The 25,976-nt window shown below is 40.2% G+C and overlaps 1 protein-coding gene across 4 annotated transcripts in view; it reads right to left on the reverse strand.

Annotated features, from left to right (window-relative positions):
• Window positions 1-25: 25 nt before the first annotated feature.
• The window catches only part of TDRD7 (tudor domain containing 7), a 45,581-nt gene continuing 19,630 nt past the window's right edge, over window positions 26-25,976 (reverse strand). For 2 of the 4 annotated variants that reach the window (XM_083816203.1, XM_083816205.1), the window contains exons 7-17: window positions 14,996-15,576; window positions 10,780-10,966; window positions 9,045-9,156; window positions 8,044-8,246; window positions 7,771-7,905; window positions 6,109-6,189; window positions 5,821-5,955; window positions 5,385-5,495; window positions 3,323-3,822; window positions 2,758-2,918; window positions 26-523 (exon numbers count right to left, since the gene is read on the reverse strand). In XM_083816203.1, the coding sequence (XP_083672329.1) occupies window positions 303-523; window positions 2,758-2,918; window positions 3,323-3,822; window positions 5,385-5,495; window positions 5,821-5,955; window positions 6,109-6,189; window positions 7,771-7,905; window positions 8,044-8,246; window positions 9,045-9,156; window positions 10,780-10,966; window positions 14,996-15,576 (2,427 nt within the window). In that variant the 3' untranslated portion in view covers window positions 26-302. Of the gene's footprint in view, window positions 524-2,757; window positions 2,919-3,322; window positions 3,823-5,384; window positions 5,496-5,820; window positions 5,956-6,108; window positions 6,193-7,770; window positions 7,906-8,043; window positions 8,247-9,044; window positions 9,157-10,779; window positions 10,967-14,995; window positions 15,577-25,976 lie in introns of all 4 variants that reach the window. The other 2 variants (XM_083816202.1, XM_083816204.1) reach the window with 1 other exon arrangement.

The raw sequence follows: 25,976 nt of genomic DNA on the forward strand, positions 1-25,976 counted from the left end.
CCCTAGTCAGGGAAAGATAACAAGAACAAGTCACCATTTTTTTATTGATAAATAACTTTTTCTTTAGTATTTTCACCCAAACTCTAGCATTTCAGTGGTAAACAAAGTGCAATTTTTCATAAAGTCAACCTGAAGTCAATATAACCCAAACTTGTTAAACAAATCTTTTTAACTGAACACACATTTTTCAAGTTTATACCTTCATGTCGTCAAGGCAATGTAAGAAGTTACATTTCGCTTCAAAGCCTGTTAATTTATTTTATTGCTAAAGAATCTGAGCCGCTACGTTTCAGAAGTGGTGATTAATCAGCTTTTGAAAGTTCCGCAAGACTTTGAGACACAAAGTCATGAATCCATGTATCAGTATCTGGAAGAGACGTGTCCACTAAATAAGTCACTATTTTTCGATCCCAAGAGTTAGTGCTTTCATTAATTGCCTGTATCTGCGCCACCAAGGGTTTCTTCTCTACTCGATTCCGAAACATTATTGATGCCTCTTCTGACCATTGCTGGCTCTTCACTCCTAGGACAAATGTAAAACAGAAGAGTATGTCATTTACAGGCTAGACCAATTTGAGTGATCAAGCTTATATAGGACTGGGTGGTTTAAAACCTTGAGAAAACAGATATTCAGGTACCAGCGAAGGCAGCTTAACTCTAGGAAAAAACACACAAGCTCACTCATCTCCCACACAAACAATGATAATTATTGCAGAGACTAGAACATTTATTTTTTTCTTAAAGTCTCAATCTATGGATAGCCTCACAGAAGTGAAAGGCAAACGCACTGACTCAGTGAGTTTTTCCAAGTATAGTAGCTGTGATGTATGACCAAGCCATGTTACTTAGACAAGAAGGAAACTAAAGATCTTTTCAGAAGAAACTAGTGATTTGTATTCTGCCTGAGGATGCTGAAGCAGTAGCCTTGATTTAAATTTTCTTCATCTCAAAAGAGCATTAGCAACTAAAAAAAATCTGCCAACCCTTCAAATCCCAAGCTAGATCTGCAGAGAGGAGAAGTAAATAGAAATGACTCCTAAATGTCTCACGACTCCTGCTATTTTTTGAGATTAGCATCCCACAAAGGTGGGCCTGCTCAGGGATATGATGCTAGAATCCAAACACGATTTGGATATGGCTGTGAACCACCAAGGAAGAAGCAGCTCCTGCAAACTAGGAATTCAGCCTCCCCAGACCACTGCTGGTGTACAGCATCCAGTCACAAAGGAGTCAAAATGTTGTGCATGAATTCCCAAGCAGCAAGTTACAGATAAAGGAAACAAAACAGAGAAGTGACAACATTGCTTCTACTATTATCAGCAGCTTGCTGCTAATAGGACAGGACACCAGAGATATGTAAATCCTAACAGGTTACAGAAGGAAAGGCCAGGTTAGGAAGCAAATAGAATTGAACAAGAAAATAGACCAGAAACTGACAGGCAACAGATGAGGAAAAAAAAGGGAAGAAAAAAACTGGAAGAATAGGAAGAAGATAGTTACCCATCATCTGGGCCCAGCTGGCCTGCTTTGACTGTATGTGACAGCTCAGAAGCCAGCTTAGCTAGCTACTCAGGATTCTGCAAAGCAGGAAGAATTGATGACTTGCAGGCTCTCTTGGCAAGATCCCGTACTACCCCAGTACACAGACAGAGCTAGAAATCAGCTTCATTTCAGCACTGACCTCCTAGGACCCCAGCCTAGTGGGAACACATCCAACCTGACCTGTTTAAAGCAGTCCCTAAGGTCACACTTGAGGCTATGCAGGAAGGCAGATCCACAGAAAGCAACCAACAGAGCACCAACTGGTCTGTCACTTCAAGCAAGCCCATTCTGTAATTGAAGTCTAAGCTAATGTTTACCAAACAGAGGTAGAAAGTAGCAGGTGAGTAAGAAGAGAGATAAATCTGAAAGCAATGCCAAAATGAAATAAATCAGAACAGGAAGGAAAATACATTAAAGAGGGAACAAGTTTTAATTTTCTGATTTTGTTAGATGTATGCACACTCTATGCCCTCACAGAATCACAGAATTGTAGGGGTTGGAAGGGACCTCAAGAGATCATTGGGTCCAACCCCCCTGCCAAAGCAGGCTCCCCAGAGCAGGCTGCCCAGTTAGGCGTCCTCCATTAAATTAATCTTATTTAAGTTTGATGAAAGCCCCCACCCTCCCCATGGAGTTTGTTTGTGAAAACTAATGTATTTCAGGCAACTTTGGGTTCCAAACATGCACTAGAAAACAGTAAATTACAATATGGACAAGGTATGAAAGAAGAACATCTCCAGAAACACAGCATATTGTCCCTAACTTTATGTAGACTATAATAGTCAGAACATAAGTTCTTATCAACAGATATATTGTAACCTTCACACTTCATAAGAGGTTATGTTTAAAGATTCAAAAAACATTTGGGTTTGATTTCCCTGTGTCCTTTGCATATTAGTCACCACACACATTAAATAGTAAATATTTATGATGACAAAAAGCAGCTGCTGTTAAAATTTAAGCAACTTTCAGTTGTATACATGCTAAAAGTGCTCCATTAAACCATCACCACCCATGTAAAGAAGAAAAGAAGATCCACTTTGATGGCATAAACATGCATGCATTGAGCAGGTTTTTCCAAGCAGGTACATGTTTACTCTAGAAAAAAAGTCACTAGCATTCAGCTTTGTTCCCTTTACATTTATAGACATTTGGTATCCTCATTGATGTAAGACTTAAAATAAATAAAAAGAAGAGTAAATGATTACCACCTACCTGCAAGCTGAGCTCTTATAGCTTGGAAAGGTAGTTTTCTGAATTTATCCAGGAGTGGCTGTACCTTCTCTATGCTGACAAGCTCATGTTTACCATAGTCCAGCTCGTATACTGACAAAAACCCATTTCTAAGAATTCCTTTTATTATCACCCTGTACCAACTGAAAAGAGGGAGAACAAGAATAAACACAATTTATATTCATACACTGTCAAGGCACCAGAAAAGCAATGCATGACTGAAAGATTTTAACCAATGTGTCTCAAGCTTCCCAGATCTGGTATTATTTGAATAAAGTCCTTCTAACTACTATCTGGAAACATGACAAGACTGCAACCTCATTTACTCCCTTAATCTCTCAGCTATCACCAGACATCTGCCACCTTGCTAACAATGCAGACAACAAAGCATTTCCCCAAAAACCTGCAACAAGGCCAAGCTTTAAAGAAAAATGTGTAATTCCGTCACTATCTCCAACACAGCTATGCATGATGATTTACCAAGATTTAAGTACTGCTGTAGGTAAAAGCTTGCCTTCACAGATTTTTAATCTAAGAATGTACTTACTGATTTTCAATTTTAGCTGCATACAACTTGTTTTTTTCAATGTTCACAGGTCTCTCTTCAGCCATGCTGTAGTACAAGATCATTTCTTCCATTAGGGCTTCCAAGTTATGTAGCTCTTTCCAAGGCTGGACAACAAAGTGACCTGGATGGCATGCCACTGAGACATAGACATCCATGAGCCCACCAACCTTTGACAAGGGTAGGGGTGGAGGCATATCACTGGCAGACACTGCACTACTGGACTCCAAAGCAGGCTCAGCTGAATCAGAGAAACTCTTCTCTAGCCTTCCCCGATTTAACTGCAGCGCTGAAACTGTATCACCTGTCACTTTCGCGGAGCTGGTCCCCCTGGGCGTAACGCTCAAGAAAACATCTTTCTGATGCTTCCACAGGTCTGCATTTACAATCTGACGATTGACACTACGATCCATGTCAGGGAAATTCTCTGGAGCAAACAAGTAAACGTGTGCAATTCCCTTTGAAACATCCTGTTTAACCACCTTTAGAAAGAAAGTACAGTTTAATTTTCAGTTATCAACTATAAAGTGCACATCTGGTGTTGAACAGAAGACTAAAGCCTTAACAGAAAAGCAGCAACAGTTTATTCCTGTGAAGTATTTTCAAGATTCTCTCAAATAAATCAATGAAATTGCTGGATAGTAAGCCAGCAATCACAGGTGCTAAAAATAGCATTGATATTTATTCCACTAATGTAAAGCATACACAAAGCTTGAATCAAGTTGTGTTCTGCCCAACCGGTTCAATCTCAGTATTGCTTGGCACAAGCACGTATGATTGCAGTTTTCTGGAAAACATTAGCCACAATTCTAAATTAGCCATACAATTCTAAACAATTAAGCAATGCTATCAAATATTAATACTCAATCCTTCAGAAATCTCTTCCTGTCATTATGGGAGGTGAAACCTAGTAAATTAAGAATGGAATGAAAAAAAGGTGAAAAAAGCTTCTAGGTTTGTATCATGCATAATTTTCAAGCACTGGCATAAACAATATCCTATTTAAGAGCATATATCATTGGCAGCAGCTAGCATTACTGATGACAAAGCACTGAAATTTTCATATGACGAAGTATGTAACATTTGTTTACATATTCCTCTGTTGATTTTTCTCTCTTTTCCTCTAATAATCCGCACAGGATATTTATACTTATAGGCAGCAAACGGGGGATGAATAAAAACTTTCCAAAATTAAAGCATACATGTTTCTGCTATTGTCTAATCAAGTAAAAACTAATACCAAACTCAAATTATCTTGAAAAAGATGTTTAGAAAAGGCAGTTGCAACAGTCACAAGTCCCAGACCAAATGAGCTATGTTTTAACTGCACGGCCTCCTGGGTTAAAAGAAGGAAAAAGGTAGGAAAAAAAAAAAGCTACAAAACATGATTTCTAAGTGCTCTGTCAGTACTTGGAATCAGATTTTTAAGAGGAAATCAGCTTTGTTTAGCCTCCAGATAGCAAAAAGATTTCCTTTATAAGGATGGCTTCAGTTAACCAAACTGGAAAAGAAACACTGCCAATGGAAATAATTTTATCTCAAAGATAACAGAAACCCTTAAGTAAACAATAGCAAATACTAAGTCACACTGGATTAAAAAAAGCTACAAGTGAAAACTAAAGCTGCTTTCAAAGACCAGAATGAGAAAAGGTTATCCTCACTTAAGAGGCATAAAAATCATTTAAGATCCATGGAACATTTACATATTTTTATGTGGCAAAACACAAACAACTGCTTCCTTCTTATCAGTTCATAAAATATTTCTAGCTCCATATCTGGTCTGGCACAGGAAAATGAGAAAGGCAATCAGCTGCTAAATTCTTCAGAGGAAAAAGAGAAACTGCTAATGAGCCAAATATTCTTATGCCAAACATCATAAGAACGGGACTTTGTATTGCACTTATGTCCAAGAGATGGCTACAAACTTTTAAGCTTCATAACAGAAATAAACTCTGATAAATGGTTAAGTTTTCAAAGTTGTTCTTTCAATGCTTTTTCCACAGGCCTATAGATTTAAGGTTACACAGGCATTTTGACTATTTACCTTCATGCTAAATTCAGGACAACTCATTACTTTATCTCTCAGCCACAGTACAGCATCTGGAGTCCACATGCCAGTGTTGGGAGGCAGGTCTGCTAGGCAGCATTTTACAGCCTAAGAACAGAAGCATACAATAATATGGAAACTAGTCCACAAGTTCCTATTCTCAGAAAATTCATTAATTGTCACAGATTGAATAATATATGACAAACAGAAATAGACAGAGGGACATGCAAAACCGGTATCATTACTAGTACACTATTACCACAGCATCCTGTCAGTACACAGGACTACACTACAGGTTATTTCAAAGATGCATAATGGAATGCACTCCATTGTTGATCACGATGAAACAAACCAAAAAATTCATTGCATAAACCTAGAAGGAGCACCACTATCAAGAGATCTAGTATAGGTCACCTTTAACTTGTCTTTATACCTGAGGAGGTATTGCAATTACTTCTCTCAGGAATTGTGATGGGATTTCTCTAAGGTCTGAAGCTTCTACAGTTGCAACTGTTCCAGTGTCCACGAAGCATACACCAAGTGCCCGTCTACTGTGAATGATTGTTATCTGAAATAAGATAGGAAGACAATCATTTTAAGGTTAAAAACACAACAGTGAGGCATACACTGTAAAATGTTTCAAGGAAAGTAAGAATTCAGATTTAGCTGAAGAGCCTTTTCTATGTGGGAAAACTGTTGCTGTTCTTTGAACGCTTCTTACCTCTACACGTGCCCATTTTCCTTTGCAAGGTAACAAGCAGATTTTGCCACAGAAAGGCAGTGATACATTAAACTCTGGTGTCTGCTGCAAATACAGAAACAAAAATTAAAATGCATAGAATCATTACTAGCTGACACTCGACTAGCCATTTCAAAAGCCACAAATGGAATAAATAGTTCTGACAAGCAACAGAGCTGTCTCAAATACAAAGTTTCTTCCCAGCCTCAGAAGCATTTTCTGTAACATTATTTTACGCTTGCCCCGTTAATAAAGCTTTAATTCTGAGCTGTATATCTTACAGTGGAACCAAGAGAATATGAATTGCCAGGAAAAATACATTTGGAAGCACAGAATACAAAGATCACTGACTACTACCTTTAATGTTCTGAAAAGCAACAGGACTGTGGAACTGTGATAGGTAACTAAAGAATTTCCTATCTTATATTCTAAACTACATTTAGCATGGACTCAAAGACTCATGAGGCTGGCATTCACTGTGATGATCCTAAATAGCGTTAGAAGACACTGGACACATTGCAAAAAGCATAAATAGGTTCCCATTGGAGACCCGTAAACACCTCAGTGTGATTAAGTTCTCAGACAAAACAAAAAACCTAATCAATAACGGTAAAGTCAAGGTCTGTCTTTGATAGCAACAAAATCCTAACACACTCTGTCCTGCAAGTCTGGACAGCTGCCTGCCTTTATGTAGCTAAACCTTTCAGGATATAGTTTATACTCTTTCCTTCAGTGTTCTGCTTGCTTGAAACTGAATCTTGATAACCAAGACGTATAAAGACATAGTTATACAATATAAAGTACTTCCAAATGGAGCATGTTCCAGAACAGGCCTAAAGCTCAACTTCTAAAAAAAACTTTGAAAAGTTAGTTTTACAAGCAGTAGTTCTAACACAGTCTTACTTTTCAAGGAACTGCATTTCATGATTTCATTCTCTCATGTTTCAGCTGGATGTTGAACAAATTCAATTCTCTAAACATTTTTTCTTTTGCATAAAATCTTGACTATAGTAAGGGTTGTTGCACGATTGTGTAAAAGGTAGATGAGATATTAGACTTCTCTATCACATGGCTACTTTAAAGCAACTTAATTCTTTTGAAAATGTTTTTTATACATCAGTTCTGATTGAAATTAGACACAACATTTAAAAGCTAAGGATGCAAAGACAATATACACAGCACATCAGGTCAAGGCTGTTGAATATTGAAGGAAGCCAGGCTAAAAAGAACAGACCTTGGTCACACTGCTTTTATTGTCACTATAATATTGTCAGGCTATTCATACACATCAGCTCCATCACATAAATAAATATTCCAGAAAAAAAGTATGGCAGAACATCCACAAGTTTTCTATCAGCCTAGAGCAGTTTCTACAGGAAGCTTCCCATTATGAGCCATTTTGGTACTGTTTTAACTATTCAAGTGAAGTTAGAAGTCGTTATTGAATCCTCAGAGACAGCATTTGAACAGAAGAGCATCAGAAAACATTTTCACTCTGAAAACTGCACGCATAAAAACGAGGAACAGACTTTTTAGCCTTTTTAAGTGTTCGCATGTCTCAGAAATCTGAACTTTTGTACAAAGAAAAGGACTGGTACACTGAAAAGGCCACACGACTTGACTTCTCCCTCATCACAGACCTACCTTGTGAAGGAAGTAGTCTTCTATCTTCTGCAAGATTTCAGAAAGCCTAGACAAGCCTTTAGATGGCAGTTGGCAATACAGACTTCCATCTGAGAGAATACTGGTTACTCTCACATTTGTATATAGTGCATCTACCTGGAACAGCAAGATTTTGACAAGAAAGGGGATACACACACACAGAAAGTTAGCACATTTGTGAGTACTGTTTTTTGTCCAAAGACCTTTGTGGTCAATGATTTTTAATGAATTAAAAAGGAAAGAAGCAGATGGTACCTGTAGGTGCAGTTCAAAGGATTTGTCATACAATGCCTTCAGACAAGTAGCATTAATGTTGATGTCATCTTCTCCAGAAGTGTCATAGAGAACAAAAAGAGGAGTATCACTCCTTTCCAGTATTTCCACAGCAAGTATCTTGGAGCATGTCTGCAATTCTACAGCCTTTACTAGGGCAGGATCATCACAGAAGACTTCCAGCCCTGAAAGACACACCATACTTTTTATGTATTACTTTAATGAAGGGAAATACAATAAGCAAGTGTGTTTACAACAGGAACCTTTCCAAGAATCAGGATGTAGCTGGAAGGTTGTATTGCACCTCAACTTGCATTCTATTGTCTCCTTTTTTAACACAGAAAGACATCTTCAAGAGGAAAAGAAGTCCTCTTCAGAAAGAATCAAGGCAAATATGCAGACAAAAAAAGTAACTGCATTCAAGTAAAAAAAAAGTTTATTCTTGCCAATTTCAAATATTTAAAATAAAATGTTCTTAGAACATTTTAGAATCTTAGAACTAACATCTTAGAAGTTAGAAATGCCCACCAGTTTTAGGAAATTAAATAATTTCCAGCACAGTCTAGGAAGCCTGCGAGTGCTAAGAGGGGAAGGATCACTTTAAAATAACTGAATGATCACATCAGGTCTCATTGGTGGAAAAAGGAGTCATGCTAGTACATGCTTCACACAACAACAAGTGTTTTACTTATATTTCTTCAGGCACGCACATATTAAAGGAACAAACGCATCCAAGCTAAGTGCAGAAACAACTAAGCTATATTAGAGAGATACTGGGGTCTTCTGATATCAAGGTTTCTTTATAAAGCTCTTCTTGACATCCTTCTGTCCACACCTACATGTGTCTGCTTAGACTAGCTATCTTGGGCAGAATCTAATACACATAGTTATTACAAACAAGGATCAGAATTCCCAGACTGAGATGGTTCAATCCGTAAGTCACGCAACGGCAAGCTCTATAGACAACACTGGCCTTCTCTTACCTGCCAGTCTACATTTTGCAATTTGAAATGGAAGTGAACAGAACTGCTTGTGTAGTTTGTACACACTGCTGCTTTCAATAACTTCACTGAAGCCATGGTCAACATAGTACACCTGATAAGGGAAAATGAGATAAAAGCATAAGATGATTAACAGAACTTTAAATACACATTCTTGAGACTAGGGAAAATGTATTCAGCTACCACATTCTCTGTGCATCCATTAAACAGGCATATCATTTTTTGCTAATTATAGTGATAATAGCTATGTAACACCATTACTCTAATGTTTATTTCACTACTTAAATATTCAGAGCTTTCAAGGAAGGTCTTCTCAAGATTTCTGTAAAACCATCCTCTCTAACACAATCTCAACTCTTCACAGAAACAGTGCTGGAAAGGACTCAGCATATTAACTTAAATCACATGAACAAAGGTAATAAGGTGGCAATTTTAGAGTTTTCAAAGTGTTGAAGACTCAAGCACTATATAAGCGCCATAGTGTGTTTTATATTTTGTTTTACAGCCTTAAGGGACTATTTGGAGTTGTACTTCCAGTAACTTTGACACAAATACCACAAACGCTGCAGGAAGTCAGTAGTGAAAGTGTTGGTTGGCAGCAGGTAATCAGAGCTAAGGCGAGAGAAAGAAGGCTTTCATTGGGCTTTTTACAACTTTTTTCTAAACTCTATCATGCGAAATATCTGCACAACAAACTTTCAATAGGAAGCCCAAGCAGTGGTGGATGATCAGCAAGCAAACGCTGCCATGTAGCAGTGGTCTTCTTTTGGCTGCTAGCTCTGCCTAGACAAAAATCAGAGGCAAGCTTGCTATTTTTCTCTGAAGCTGATGTAATCTTTCACAAAACTGAGTTCTGTGACAACCTGCTCCTTCGAGTTCTAGCTGAAGGTCATCATGCTTTCAGAAAAACTCATTCTATTTCATGCGCTATTTAAAAATATATGAAATGGATCAATAAGTATGTTAAGCAGATCTGGGTAAAAAGTCACCCAGCTATGGGAAGAAATGAAAAAAGTTATCATTAACGTTTGACTAAGCAAGAAATAACGGGAAAATTTGACACTGTTCTTACAGTTCAATTAGTTCAATTATACAGTCTAGTTTCTCTGTGGATGTCAAGAAACATCCCCTTGGCTCAGGAAACATTTAACAGAGGAGTTAAACAATCTCAGAGGGGTTTAATTAACATGCACACCAAACGCAACTCCCAGGATACCAGACTTGTCTGAAAGGGAAGTTTAAGCACAAGTATATCCTTCTCACTCTCTTGCTAATTAATGCATATGATAGATACTTCAGTACCAGACTTCAAGCAAGATCTGAGACCTATTAGCTCTTGAATTTTCTGCTTCCCCATTCCAAGAAGCACCACCACACCCATTCTTCCCATTACTATCAAAGGTAAATTTGTAAATTTATACAGTGCCCAGCCCTGTATAAAATCCCAAACCTCCACTAAATCCAAAATATCTGTGGGAAAAAAAAGGAAAAAAAGCAACAAAAAACACTGAAAGACCATTTATTTTTGACAATCGCACAACTTAAAAGAAAGACTTCAAAAGTCTTAACTTCTCCTATAACTGAAAAGAGAAGTACTTCAGGTTGGGAAAGGAGACAATGCTAGGAATGCACCGTGTTTGGGAATTGACTGTGTACCTAAAACGAAACAAGAACATTTTAAGTCTTTCACTAAGTGCCAAAACAAATAATTGCTTGCCTTTATCCTCTTGTCTTCCACAGAAATTATCCGAGCACGCAGCCAGGCCTCTTCTTCAGTGTGTACAACAACAAGTTGCCCAACACTCAGAGACTGAACTTGTAACGCTGTGCAATTCTGACTATAGTATGTTCTCATGTCATCTTCCATTTGTTCCTGGGCATAAGAATAATCTTTGCCGACATACCTACAGTATTTCAGTAAAAACAACCACACACACAAACAAACAAACAAAAACAAAACACACATAGGAGTTAGCTGAATAAAAGCTGAATAAAAACCCGAGAACCTTTATACACACACATGAACAAATTATGGATATATACATATTTTAAGACCATTGGTATCCAAACATTTTTCCATTAACAGGCCTACAGGAAAGTAGTAACTAACAAAATTTAGTACTATTGTTCATAGTTAGATATGGTCCAGCAATATAGAATCTAACATGCTCAACTAGATCTTTAGTAAGAGATCTTACGTAATTATTACAACCATGTAGAGGAACTTGACCACAAGCGCAAAATATCTGGGATGAAGTGTAAAAAAAACCAAACTGATACGACATCTCTGAAGTTACTCAGTCCTTAGTAGCAAACACCAGCTTATCAGCTTTTCACTAATGTCAATCAAAGCACAGGGCACATAATAGTTTCACAGATCCCTCTCAAACTATGTGCTGTTTACTCTTGGCCTTCAGAACAAGCCTGGTATTACGCTGCCGACCTAATGTTTCATACTGAAGTAATCTGAGTTGTGTGAATCTTCTTAATTTACTGAAAACTACAAATGGGAAATTCCGAATACTTCAGAAACAAGTCAGATTAGAGCAGAGGGAAAATCTATTTTTATACTTATATTAGCAGCTACTGGTTTAACTACGTTAAAAGTTGTTCCTAGAATGACTAATGCCACTAATTTCTACCACACAGTTTACTGTATCATCCTATAAAAAGCTAGGTTTATTCCACAAGTCTGCCTTATGCACAGGATTAGGGCAGGCACTGTACTACAGCACACTGGGCTACCTTTGTTATAATGCTTAAGTTAAATCTGATCACATTCCAGGCTGTCTTCAGGAAAGTGAGGATTTCTCTGCTACCTTCCTATTCAATTAAATGCTGCTTTTCAGACTGACAGCCATTTTGCTTCTATGTAAACACTCATCTCCTTCACAGTGGACATGAAGTGGGGCAACACAAACAGGCATACAAAGCTTAAAAGTTCACTTCTTAGCATCAGTTTCATACGGATATTTAAAGGACAGTAGGAGTATCATAAAGCAGAAAAATCACTCAAAATTTCCTGCCTCACTATTTTCTGATAACAGGTAAGGATCCTACTGAGGAAGATTTTGGCTGTTAAAAGCCAACTGGAAAGTTATTTTTCATATTCTTCAGAAACGAATCTTGGAAAACGACCTCAAAAAAGGTGTTATACACATGTGGCCAGACTAGAGTGCGCACAGCATCATTGCTAGTCTCAACTGGAACTGCTTCATGGGTCAAGTAAAGAAAGCTTGATATTTCATTGTAAAAGGAACTAAGGGTTGTATTCTTCCATAGCAAAACAACCTATGGAATTTTCTGTTCAAAAAGATAAGAGGAAAAACATTTCCACACCACAGCATAGAAACTCAAAAGAACCGGGAATAAAAAGTGAGATAATTACTTCTTGTGCAAAGTCAGGTGTTCTATCTAGCATACCATACCATCTCTCCAATCACAGTTGTAGATGTACACAGAGCATCTATAAGAGCTTCAATCACCTCACTTTCATTGACAAGAAAATTCTTGAAGGGCAGGTCTGCCATTCACAGAGACCTGAACAGGCTGAGGAACAGGCTGCCAGGAAAGTCATGGTATTTAACAAGGATTAGCATCATGTATGACACCTGAGAAGGAAGAAACCGTGGAAAATGGAGAGGACAGACCAGCTGCTGAGAAGAACTGCAGAAAAGGGTCTAGGAGTCAAGGCAGATGCAAGCAGAGTGCGAACCAGCAGCGTGCCTCGCTAGCAAAGATTCTGGCAAACATCCTGGCTGTATTAAGAGAAACAAAGCCAGTCAATGGAAGAAAGTGAATATCCTTTACTTGGTATTCAGTTTTTCACGTCTGAAACATTGTGTCAGCTAAGACATCTAACAACACAAGGTCAGGAGAAGGGCATCAAGGCAGCTGGGGACTAGAAGACCTGCCACATGAGGAAAGGCTGCTAGAACTGTATTGTTCAGCTTGGAGAAGACATGGCTTCAACTGGGACCTCACAGTGGTGTTCCAGGACATACAAGGAACTCACAACAAAGACAGAAGGATGTTCTTCAGTGGCACTGGTGGGAAGACCAGAGGCAACAGTCATACCTTGAAACAGAAGAGGGCCAAACCGCATACAAGGAACAAACTCCCCCCATGAGGCAGCTGAGCAGAGGGGCATGCTGCCCAGAAAGGTCATGCAGTCTCCATCCTAGGAAGATTTTCAACACCTAACTGGCTAAGCCCTGATAAACCTTGTCTGACTTCAGAGTTGACCCTGCTTTGTGCAGGTTGGCCGAGAATCCTCCTCAGGCCCATTCAGGCCTGATTTCTGTTGTACTTCTGTAATTAAGCAGTCATTCAGAAGTGCGCTTTCCATGAATGGAAGAGGCAAAGATGGCATTGCTTACAGAACAATTTACGTGGGTGACCTGTGAAGACTTGCTCGGAAAAGCTTCTCTAACGTTCAGTCTTCAAACATCCTTAACTGCCTCCTGAAAAAAGTCCTCTTTTCTTTCATCACATCCCAAAAATCAAATGAGAGAGAGAGATTACTAGTCTGAATTAGTGGAGGACATTTCATATTCCTAATAAGAAAGGCAAAACCATCAGATCAACAAGCATTAAGCCAAATGAAAGTCACGCTATGAAACCAACCAAATGGATCATTAATTACAAAAAAAAAGCACAGTTCAGGTAACCTTGTAACTGGAGCCAAACCATAGGGAGTGAATATTCATCAGGAACAGTTTTCCCAAAATAATTACTGGAAATACCTTAAAATGACAGATTAGGAAGCTAAGGTTTCTTACTCCACATATACAGCAAATTACCATGCTGGTAGAAAGGTTACAAAATAAATTTATACAACACCTACAGAAACAGAGAAAAAGCACAAAATAGGGATTGGACTAGCAGCTGAAACAAAGAAATTTTCATTTGAGAATGTTGCCATCATAACCCCCCAAGTACGGGGATTTTCACTACAAGCCGTCAACCGTTATGGTTCCATGACTTTAGGGAACTAAACCAATGGGCTGACACAAAGAAAGTTCAGTTCTTTGTGTTCCTATACATTAATGACAGCTAGAAAAGAAGAACATCTAAATATCAACCTTAACTCTACTGTGTTGAATACTTTCAGCCAGTAGTGAGGAAGAGGGTACTAATTGCATAGTGAGAGGATCTGTAAGTGAACTGCAAACGTACTTACTTAGATCCTAATCAGGACCCTTGAGAATGACTAAAACTATCTAGTGAAAGCTGAAACTGCAGAAACTAAAGGGAAAAAATGGAGAGCTGTCAATTTAGTATATTACCAGACAGCTATGCAATTCATGCTCTGAAGTGACAGACAGACCTGTTTAACAGTTGAATTTGAAAAATCCTAGAGAAAACGTTTTACTGCTTTTTCACTTTTTAAATCCTGTTAGGATTTGTATTTTTTATCCTAACAATGAAGTATAGTTATTTCCTGAAAGAGTACAGTACCCCATACATAACATAACGGTACAATGCGCTTCTTACACTGTTCTCTGAGGCTGGACTGATTAACCATCAAACCAAGAAGCACTAGCCATTTGCTGTTGGATGGAAGCTCAAAAAGTGAAAACTGCAGTATAATCTGAACATGCACAACTCACACCTAGTTAGTAAGAAGTCAGTTACAGAAGTAAAAAAATACTTTAATAGATATTAAAGCAATATCTGAACATTACCTCTAATATTACCAATGTGTTATAGAAGGGTTATTCTAAAAAGTCAGATCTGCTTTGAGCCTCAGACAAGCTAATGCTAGAACTGATCAGCTCAGAGTTTAGCAATCTTCCATTTAAACACAAAAACAAAAGAATTCTTAAGTTTCATTATCAACACAGGTAAATAAAGTCCTGCAGATCTGCACAGTATGAGTTTATGAATTTATAAATTAAGCAAAAAAGATAGATTCTGAAGTGTGAACTTGCCTAATTATAAGCTCATTAGTGTTGTTCAGCTCGACCACCATGACGGACACAGGTCCTTCTGATGGAATGAGTAGAGGAGGAACAGTTACTTTGTCTGGATACCACTCCTTGGATTCTTCATACTGTTGTTTAGCTGTGGCCTTCACATTATCGGGTGTCTGGACCTTCTCAGTGGCATTCAGATTCTCATCAGTGCATCTCTGGGGTTTTACATAGAGGATAGCCTTTTTGGGGACATTAGATACATAGTCAACAATGCATATATCTGAGAGCAACTCCAGGTTATTTAGAATGCCTTCTGGAAATTTTACTTGGTAAGTGTCTTGGTACAATTTGGGAAGTGCATTAGCCCAGAGACCACTGGAATACTTCTTCAGGATATTAACAACTTTTTGCTTGAAGTCACTGCTAAGTGAGGCAGACTCAGACTCCATACTTGGTTTTAACAACGGGTCCACTTTTGAAGAAGTAACATTCTGAGATGCCTTTTCTTGCTCTGTAACACTTTTCACAGTTGGCGACGTTCTCTTAGCAGGATAAAGAAGCCCATCTGTCTGATCACCTGTGCGTACTTTCTCCACCTTGGAAAACAAAAAGCAGAATCAATGATCAGTTGCATCTCTAAAGTCTTAATCATTTTAACAATTACATTTTTGTAACATGCATTTCATAGACTTTGAGGTGGACACCCACAAGGAACTAAGCTTGAGCCAATTACTATAGAGAAGTCATTTCTTGTAATGCTTCCTGATTTTGGGGGAATACCAAGCAAATATGACATCAGGACAGAGCAAATATGAAAGCCGTGCATTACAATCAGGAGTTGGTTCCAAATAAGTTTATCTCCTTTCTCCTCAAAGGAACAAAAGATACACAGTCCACAAAACTTAAGTCTTTTGCACATTAACCTCCCCCCTGGATCTCTTCCACACAGAGAAGCATATTATAAAAAGAAGTTTCCATCTCAGTTCTCCAAGTGAAAGGGGATTTGACTGCATACTTCAGAAACAACAGAACACCTGTCAGGCAGTGCTGCAAACGCAGCCTGCTATTGCACTCAGGGAATGGTATTTTCTTTAAAGAAGTTCTGAAATTAAGCAAAAAAAATCTGGACCATAATAAATTTAAGAAAATCGATTAGGCAATTTTAAACCATGCCCATAACCTCCCTCTACACTCAAGATGTTCTGCAAGTCCACGTCTCTACTCTTTGCCAGTTTCAATAGTGAGCATCCCACACGGTCTGAAGTCACAATCATGAAAGCACCACTTTAGAACTGCAGAAACGAATTCACAATAACAATTAAATTTTCTGAAGCTACAATTTCAACTAAGATCAATCTAACTGTGCAAGGATACCTACGTAGAACTAAGGTAACAAAAGCCATCAGAGCTTATACGTTGGTCCTGAAACCTGACCATCTCCTGCAATAAAGAATTTTTTCTAAAGTTTTACATAGCTCCATTTTGATGTTCTTTCCTCAGGAGAAAAAAAACTTGTAACAGTTTCCTGGGTACGCATTATGCCAAAGCCCTTTTCAGAGAAAGGTGAAGAACAAATTGAATAGTTAGATTACTTGCTGTTACTCAGGCCCAGCATTTGCCTTCAGGATAGTGATATCTACACCCATCAGAACTTCATAAACCTTGTTAAAAATCACTCTTTGCTGTTGTCTTAGCAACTTGCAATAGAAACATAAAAAGAAGATTTAAAGTATTTTTTACACAATAATAGTACTTCTCTTTATCAGGACAATATTAATGAGACATGAACATTTAGTTACAATGCATTGAACAGCTGTAAAAAATGGCCATTAGTGTGCCAAGAACCACATATTTTCTCTTACACACAGCTATTCACACATCCCAAATTGCCACATGCCCCACATTGTTTAGAGAATCAGCAAAACCCACTAAGGGCTGCTATATATCCTGGCTTCAGCTAGGATCGTGTTAGTTTTCTTCACAGTAGCTGGCATCATGCTGTGTTTTGGATTTAGGATGAAAACATTGAAAACTCAATGATGTTTCAGTGCAGAGCAGTGCTCACACAGAGCCAAGGAGTTCTCAGTTTCTCACAGTGGGGGTGCACCAGGAGCTGGAAGGGGACACAGCCAGGACAGCTGGCCCAAATGCTGTCCCAAATGGACCACAGGGATGTCCTGTGCCACATGGCATCATGCTCAGCAATAAATATGGGGGTTGTCTGGGGGCAAGCAATTGTGTTGTGCATCACTTGTTTTGTGTATATCCCCCCCAGTCCCACTCTTCCTTTCCTATTAAACTGTCCTTATCTCAACCCAAGAGTTCCATTTTTTTTTCCACCCGCTTCTCTTCCCCTTCCCAGTGGGTGGGGGTAGCAAGCACGCGGCTGTGCGGTCCTCAGCCGCCGGTCAGGTTAAACCACAGCATCATACAAGAGCATTTCTGTATCAATGCTTCCTGTGCATCGCATCATCTAAACCAGAGCAAAACCAAACTATCAGACAGTTCTTGGGGACAGGTCTCGGTCGTCTTCTACACACAAGCACAGGCATATCCAAAATTAGCAAAAGTTTATACAGATTTTTAAAAAGGTTAAACACATTGCAGATTTCTCATGCACCCATGGTGACATATGGGAGTACTTTTTATCAGTGAAAACCGGAGTGGTCACATTTCCTGCAGCAACCTCAATAAGAAAAAGACATGAGAAGGCAAACAAACATATCCATGAAACTTCAGCTCCAGGAATCCATGCTGATGAATCCACAAGCTTTAAGGCTCACCGAGCCAAGGAGACATGCAAGATCACTCCTAATTGGAAGGAGGGGAGAGGTGGTGTCCTATAGACATCTGTATACTTAAGAGTATGCATCTGCTATAGGATACCAACATACAAAAATTGTATAAAGGGCTTCAGTGTACCAGCGGAACTTGCATGAAGTTCATAAGGATCTCTGCTAGTTAGCTTGATACAAGAAGTTTCAAAATATGTCCAGCCACACCAACTAGAAGGTCAAAATATGTCTACAATGACATCTACAGTGTAAGGAGGAACCTATACATGGTTCACTATTTTCCAATAACGGAAAAGTCTGTGTTGACAGGAGGTCCCTAGTCCAACCTTCTGCTCAAAGCAGGGCTGACACGAAAGGCAAAATCAAATTGTTCACAGTCTTGCTCAATGAAATTCTTAAAGTTTCTAAGGACTGAGAGCCCTGTGGTGTTGGACCGCTCACATGGTAAAGATTTTTTCACCGTGGACAAACAATTTTTCTTTTTGCAATCCTGATTCTGTCATTAAGCACCTCTGATTTCATTTTCTCCATAACCCCTTTAGGTAGTGAATGACTGTAATTAGATATCCCCTTTACTTTCTTTCCTCCAGGCTCCATGATCAACTTCACAAGATAAGCAGCCCTGCAAGAGAAAAACCTTGGCTGTTCTAAAACCTAGTATAATTGAGGAGCCTGTCCTTTGACCTGGATTTAAATCTGAAGCTCCTTTTTTAATTTAAGCAGATGTACAGATTTTAGAAGAAAAATAAACCCCTACATTTTAAGCTGAAACTGTATCTTCCAAGAGAGATACATAAGTCAGGGCCTCAAAAGCAGTATCTCAAAAAATGAATACGACAGTTACAGGCTACAACACTCACGACATCTCACTGGAAGTTATAATGCTATTCCCAGCTAAAATTAGTGTCTAAGCTCCAGAAGATGCTTATCTGGCTGTTATTGTTGACTTTACGGTGGGGGGAAAAAAAACAAAATTAATATAATGCCCTGATCTGGAAGGCTCTTTTACCTGACCCAGGAATGTCACAGAAAAGGAAAGAGACAGATTATAAGTACTGAATGTGTGACGATAAGCTCTTAGGTCTATGTCTCCAGCCTTTACTCTTTATTATCTGTAAGCAGTTGCTGTAAAGACACTCATCTGTTAATGAATCAAGACAGATTACAAGACCTGAAGATACAATATAGTTAAGTTGAAATGCGATCTTGCACTAAAGAGCCTCTGAAAAAGTTTACAGGCCTTTTTATTCCTAATGAAGTTAAGCTAGAGAAGGACTGCAGGCAATGAAGTAATCTCAATTCACTTTAAATTCCCTTGGTAATCATAAAGCCTCTTCAACAAGCACAGCATTTTATCCATACACAGATGAAGCTTTTCCCTCCAGGAGGAGTTATTCCACAACATATTTAACTACAAGTACAAGCACAAGCACTGGTAAGGGAGGACAGATCCAGGGTAAAGCGCAGCTTGCAAAACACACAAGACCTGCAAACAGTAACACAAATTTCAATTGGAAGGCACCCCAGCAGCCACACAATCCAGCCAACTGCTTAAAGCAGGACCCGCTAGCTCCCGTTACTCCAAGCCTCATGCATTTGAGCTGGGAAGACCTCTGAGGGCAGGTATCCCATAGCTTCTCTTCCGGAGTACGAGCACCCTGTTAAGGAACTAAGGACTCTTCCAATCTGCTGGGAACGTCCTGAGCTGCAACCTTACTGATGCTTCTTGTCCCACCCCTGTGCACCACCAAGATAGTCTAGCTCTATATTCTCTCCCCTTTGCCTTCTCTTCCTTAGTTTGAGGAAAGGCCTTTCTCAAATTTTCCTTGGACACGCTATTCTTTAGCCACCTCCTCATTTAGAGGACATTTCCTCATTTAGAGGACATTTGTGAACTGACTTCATTCAGTTTGTCTGCCCTGTTCTATCCCGGGCAGCCCCTGAACCTAGATGTAGGATGCCAGGTGCATCAGGCTCACCAGTGACGACAAAATGGGAAGAATCCTTTTCCCAAACCCTTGTTACGACAGCCAGGCTGATGTCAGCCTCCTGTGCTCCAAGGGCCCTTGGCTGACTCCGGCCTGACTTGCTGCCCACCAAGACTTCCAAGGGCCTTTGCTGCACAGCTACATCCTGCCAGTCAGCTACAGCACGTGCTGCTTGCCGGGCTCCTTCCAGCCACGGGCAGGACGTGGCATTTGCTTGGGCACTCCACCCCCTCACCGAGCCTGCTAAGAAAGCAGTTACAGACCTGTGCCCAGCATCAATCCTGAAGGGATGCCCCCTTGTAAGCAAGTGCTCACTGCACCTCATACCGCTGAAAACCATCGGAGACCAGATGTCTCACCAGTTCTCCACCCCACCTTTTAGTCCACTGATCTGATTTGTATATCAACACTACACGGTGAACAAGACTATAAGCAATTGTGTCAAGGGCCTTTATAAAGTCAAAGGAAACATCACGCACTGCTCTTATGAGCTCATGTCCTCAGAGAAAGCAACTGGACTGATGAGAAATCTGCCCTTGGCAAATCCCCGGCCACCTTTTATAATGCTCTTCTTGTCCTTTACGTGCTTCCAAAGAAGTTGCTCTTGGAATCCTCTCCAGGCTGGAACAGGGTCTGTCTAGGCTGCAGTTTCCCAAATCCTTCTCCTTGTCCTTTTTGGCAAATGAGTGCAACGTCTGATTTTATTTTTTTCCCCCTCTGGTCTCAGGAATCTCTTAGAGCTGCTAGAGCTCTTGCAACATGGTAGAGAGTGACCCCACAAAGATCAGCCAGCTCCCACACCCAACCAGCTTCAGCTGTTCCTAACTTCATCTTCCTGAACTGTGAGTGACATTTCACTCCCAGAAATTATATCCACAGGCTAAGGGACCAAAAAGCCCTCAGGGCAAATCTCACCAGCAGACACCATGCCAAACAGGACTGAGCACCATGGCCTCTTTTGCATCCTTTGTCTCTACTAAGTCTTTGCAAAATACACCGTGGCAGTAATTCATAGAAGCTATTAAGACAATACCATTAGTAATACAAAATGTCATGACCCCTTCACCAAAAGACACATTTGTACCCTCTGGCATGAGGAATCTTACTGTGCCCCTAGAACCTCAGCCAAAGAAAGGAGCTTGGTTTTTAAAAAAAAAAAATTACAAACAACTAACAAACCCTTGCACACTTATAACAAATAGCCTAGAAAAAGAATCGTGGCACACTATCTTGGCAAGTAATGGCATCCTAGACAGAGAGGACTTAATAAAGTGGTCACGCATAAGACTAAGGAATTTGCTTAAAAGACCAACCAAGGAAACTTCTAGTTCCAGAAAGTACTTGGCATTACCAGGACAACGATCTGTTCAAGAAGGCTGCGTTGGAACGTATTGTAGATCATCCTGAAAGACGCTGGAGGCTTAAGTTTACCTTTAGGCACCCTGTCTCTTGGCTAGCTGTTTAACTAGCGCTGCAAGAGAGCTGAATACATTTTAGCTGACAGGACTATTAAACTTCACACGCTAAAGACTGGCAGCGGACTAAAGAGAGAAGATCCTTGCCAACCTTTAAGCCTCTTAACTCCAATAATAGCTCTGAGGTCCTCTAGGTATTGAAGCTCTGTTTTGAAGAGAGTGTAGATAGATGCTGACTGAGCCAATGATTTAGAGGCAGGAAAATGCCCCTATTTCAGTAAGCTGTTTCAACGTACTTCTGTATGATTTAGCTCAGGTGGACATCATTGGGCTACTATTTCTTGCACAAAAACTAATATTCAAGAAGAAACAGATTTTGCCAGTCATTACTATGGCCAAGAGACCTTCAAGGATGCACACCACTGTGGAAGCCTTTAATTATAAGCAAAAAGCTTCATTTGTGAGCAACTCTTCAAATCAGCCACCTTTCTTTATCACAAATGTCTCAACTTGGTATGCAGCAGAGCTTATAGCTTTACCTGCAAGGTCCATCCTATTAATATGGCTGGCAGGCCTGCTTTGCAAGCACACCATGCCTGCTATTGCTTCTCTGTTAGTACAAGAGTGCCAACAGCTGTCAGAATGTATTATCAAGGGCAACAGAGGCTGAATCATGCTACAAAGAAGAAAAACAAGTTTGTCCTAAGGCTGAGTAACAGAGGGAGCTCTTAAAAATTAAAATCTGGAGTCCAAAATAATAAAACTTCAAATAGAAAAAGATTCCAGGCTAAATACTGACACTGCAACTGAGTAAGCCAAGTAGAATGGAAAAGAAGAACAAGTCAATTCCTTTTCATATACACATACAGAGTAATGAAGGCAGACAAACTCCTGTATGTATTGCTAGGAAGAAAGCTTTGTACAAGTATGCTTGATGATGTGCTACTAAACCACTATGCTCATATATATAAAAAAATCAAAAGACAATCTACTTTGCTGTGCCAGAATGACCTAGGTAAGGCTGAGTCTCGTTTAAATGCTGTGCACAATGACGATGAAAAAGCAGGTATGCTGGCAACCTCCCTAGAGCATCAGGATATCTTCCAGGAAGGAAGTGGAGAAAACACCTTGAAATGAGTTTCTAGTCAGAAAGTGTCACTCAGTGACGTTTTTCAAGCCTCTATTCACAATTAGCACATGCAGCTATTTTCTGCCGTTCTTCTGCAAGGCAGGGCAATGAAATGCGCGATGGAGAGTAGTGTTCAATGGCAGATGCAGAACATCTTCATTTTGTGGCAAACCGGAAAAGCCTGGCTCCATTATTCTTGGTATACAACAGGTCCTCAAAGACTGCTCTAACACACACTTATCAGAACCATCAAACTGATTCAAACAGAATAACTCATCACAGTCCCAGAAGGGCTGAGGTCTGAAGGGATGTCTGGACGCCATCCAGTCCAAGCCCCTGCTCAAGCAGGGCCACACAGAGTAGGTTGCCCAGGACCACATCCAGATGGCTTTTGAAGATCTCCAAGGAGGAAGGCTCCACAGCCCCTCTGGGCAACCTGTGCCAGTGCTCAGGCACCCTCACAGTTCAGAAGTGTTTCCTGATGTACAAAGTAAACCTTCCCGTGTTTCAGTTTATGACTACTGCCTCTTGTCCTGTCACTGGCCACCACTGGAAAGAGACTTACTCCATCTTCTTTGCACCCTCCCTTCAGGTATTTATGGACACTGTTAAGATCCCCCCTGAGCCATCTCTCTTTTCTAGGCTATACAGTCCCTGTTCTCTCAGCCTGTCCTCATAGGAAAATGTTCTAGTACTTTCACCTTTGTGGCCCTTTGCTGGATTCTCTCCGTTATGCCCATGTCTCTTTTGTACTAGGAAGCCCAAAACTGTGCTGGATGGATGCAACCAGAGTTAGAGTCAACATACAAATGTCCAAGTGGAAACTAATAATGAGTGGTACCCCTAAAAGGGTCTGTACTAGGACCAGTACTTCTTCATTACTGACATACACAGTAGGATTGCGTGCAACCTCAGCAAATTTGTGGATGGCAGCAAGCTAGCTGAGTGGGGCAGCTGACACACTAGAGGGAAGGGATGCCATCCAGAGGGACCTGGGCAGGCGTGAGAGGTGGGCCTGTACAAACTTCATGAAGTTCAACCAGGCCAAGTGCAAGGTCCTGTACCTGGGGGCAGGGCAATCCCAAGCATGAATACAGACTGGGTGATGAACTGACTGAGAGCAGTCCTGCAGAGAATGACTTTGGGGTAGTGGTGGATGAAAAGCTCCAACATGAGTCTGCAATGTGCGCTTGCAGCCCAGAAAGCCAACTAACCGTAGCTTGGGCTGCAGCAAAAGCAGCGTGGCCAGCAGGTCGAGGGAGGTGATTGTTCACCTCCACTCTGCCCTTGTGAGACTCCAGCTGGAGTGCCACACCCAGCTCTGGTGTCCCCAGCACAAGAAGGACATGGACCTGCTAGGACAGGTCCAGCAGAGGACCACAAACATGATCAGAGAGATGGAACAATTCTCCTGTGAAGAGAGGCTAAGAGATCCGGGGTTGTTCAGACTAAACCAGCTGGACTGGGTTAGAGCAAAAGATTTTCCTAGCCTGACAGCCTCTTCGACAACAGCAGGTACTTAGGAAAAACCACAGGGTAGAGGACAACTGTAATTACACCTCTTCCTCACATTTCAGATATCCCATGGTTCAAGCACTATTGATTGGTGGGTTTCTTTGGAATAAAGCAGTTCATGACTACTGAGGCCAGGGATTATCCTGTGAATGTGTTCAGTTGCTTTTGAACCCAAGATGATCACTCCCAATTCACCTTCTCTAGGTCTCTTATTATTCTATAGCCTGTATCTCCAACTTTCCCCACCTAAATCAATTAGCTTAATTGTTATTCATACAGTACCCATTACTTATCTTTACCCTGGTCATCCTTCTGAATCACCCCTTCATTCTGCTTTATCTCTCAGGAAGTCTTTCAGTATTTTCTGGATGGAGTCTGGAGAAGCACATCTGATCTTGACATGTAGTCGCACAACATTTGCCCAGTGGCACAGAGTTTGTTCTTTTGTTCTCTACTGCTTTTTGCGTGCTTCCTTTCACTTGCATTTTTTCCAACCCAACACTTTCATGAAGTTACTATAAAAGACAACATCACTTTTCCCAAGTTTAACAGTCCACTCGGAACCCACAATTTTATGTGCAATAATAAAGTCCTTCCAGTAGGACTGTAGTTGCTGTAGTTAAGTTTCAGCTGCAATGTTCTGGGCCAGCCATCTGGTATTAGGGAGTTCTGCACTTCTTCGGAGAGCCAGGGTCTTTGTAACCTGGAACAGCCCTGCCTCATCAACCAGCTCAGCATGTATTCACACCCTTTACCAACATGACAGTCCTGACCAGCATGCATCCAACTGCAGCCCTGTGAAACTCCAGAATGATTTCCTGACTTTCTGAAAAATTAACCATTTCAGTTTTGTTACGTTTACAGTCTCAGACTAGTTACACATTCATGCAAGGACCTTTCCTATTGCCCTAGGACTGTGTAATTCTCTAAAAGGTTTTGAAAGAAAACTCGGAAATTCAACTAAATGTTTTGAGAAAAGATGTAGGAATTTCATCTTTCCTGAATCATCCCATCCTTGGTGACTTGCAGAGAAGTTCAGATACTTGAGGAGAGCTGAGCAAGTGCAAGGAAAAACTCTTTAAAACATACATGCTGCTCAGTAAGGAGGTTTATAAGGAGACTTCAAAAGATACCACAAAACATGCAGACAGCACCAAAAGTAAATTGTTACCTTTTGATCATTTGTGGCTTCCAAAAAACAATGAACTTGTCTGCTTACACGTCTGCATCCCTCTCACTCCCATACCTCTGCTGTAGTGTCCTCTCTCTCTCAGAGGTTCAGCTGCCTGCATCCCAAGGATTCAAGGCTAAGCCCAAACACAGCAGAGCTACACAACTTTGGCTCAGAGTTCTAAAAAAAAATTTGTTAAGTTGTGAGAAAGACTTGTGAAAAAATCTGTAGAAAGGTAAGAAATGAAACAGGGATAGGATCACTGAAATGAGTATCATTAACAGCTCAAAGATGCATGACAAAGTAACCTGTCAAATGGGAAGGTGTAAGATTCTGAAAGAAAAAATTAAGGTGTGAGTCACCACCAGTCAGATGGATCCACCACAGCAGTAGTCTTGCTGGCGATAGAAGCAGACAATTCAGCAACACTGAGGATCTGAATGACAGAGCTGTTGAAACAGATCTTTCTGCTCCTGACGGAGATCTGCCCGGCCAGCAATAGACCTTCTGTTATTGTGTAAGGATGATCAGCCTATTTATTCTCAGCCCAGTTGTTCATAGATTATAGCCAAACTTCAGTAAGTAATAGCTACTAAATAATTACCTTGTACTTTTTTGTCTAGCTGTGCAAAATGAGATACTACAAGAAAGATGCTCAAGCAGACTAACCCAAAGAAGGGAGGTAGCAGACCAATGGATAACAGTCACCAAGAGTCGTAGTAGGTCCTCTTGACTGAAAGCAAGGCCATCAACCTGTAAATCACAGCAATTTCTGGAGGCTTCAGCTCCCTAGATAGGAAACTTCTCCACTACTCTTGGTTGTAACCTAAACATGGAAAAGATCATTTCCCTGGAAGGGAAGCATGAAATTCCTTCTTTCTAGAGAAAAAGTTAAGGATGTGAACTATTAAGAAGTGACACTGTCCAGGGCAGAGACCTCAAACAATTAGTTTGGTGACACTGAAAATGTAATACAAGGCTCA

The sequence above is a fragment of the Anser anser genome (genome assembly GCF_964211835.1).
Source record: "Anser anser genome assembly, chromosome: Z".
Lineage (NCBI taxonomy): Eukaryota > Metazoa > Chordata > Aves > Anseriformes > Anatidae > Anser > Anser anser.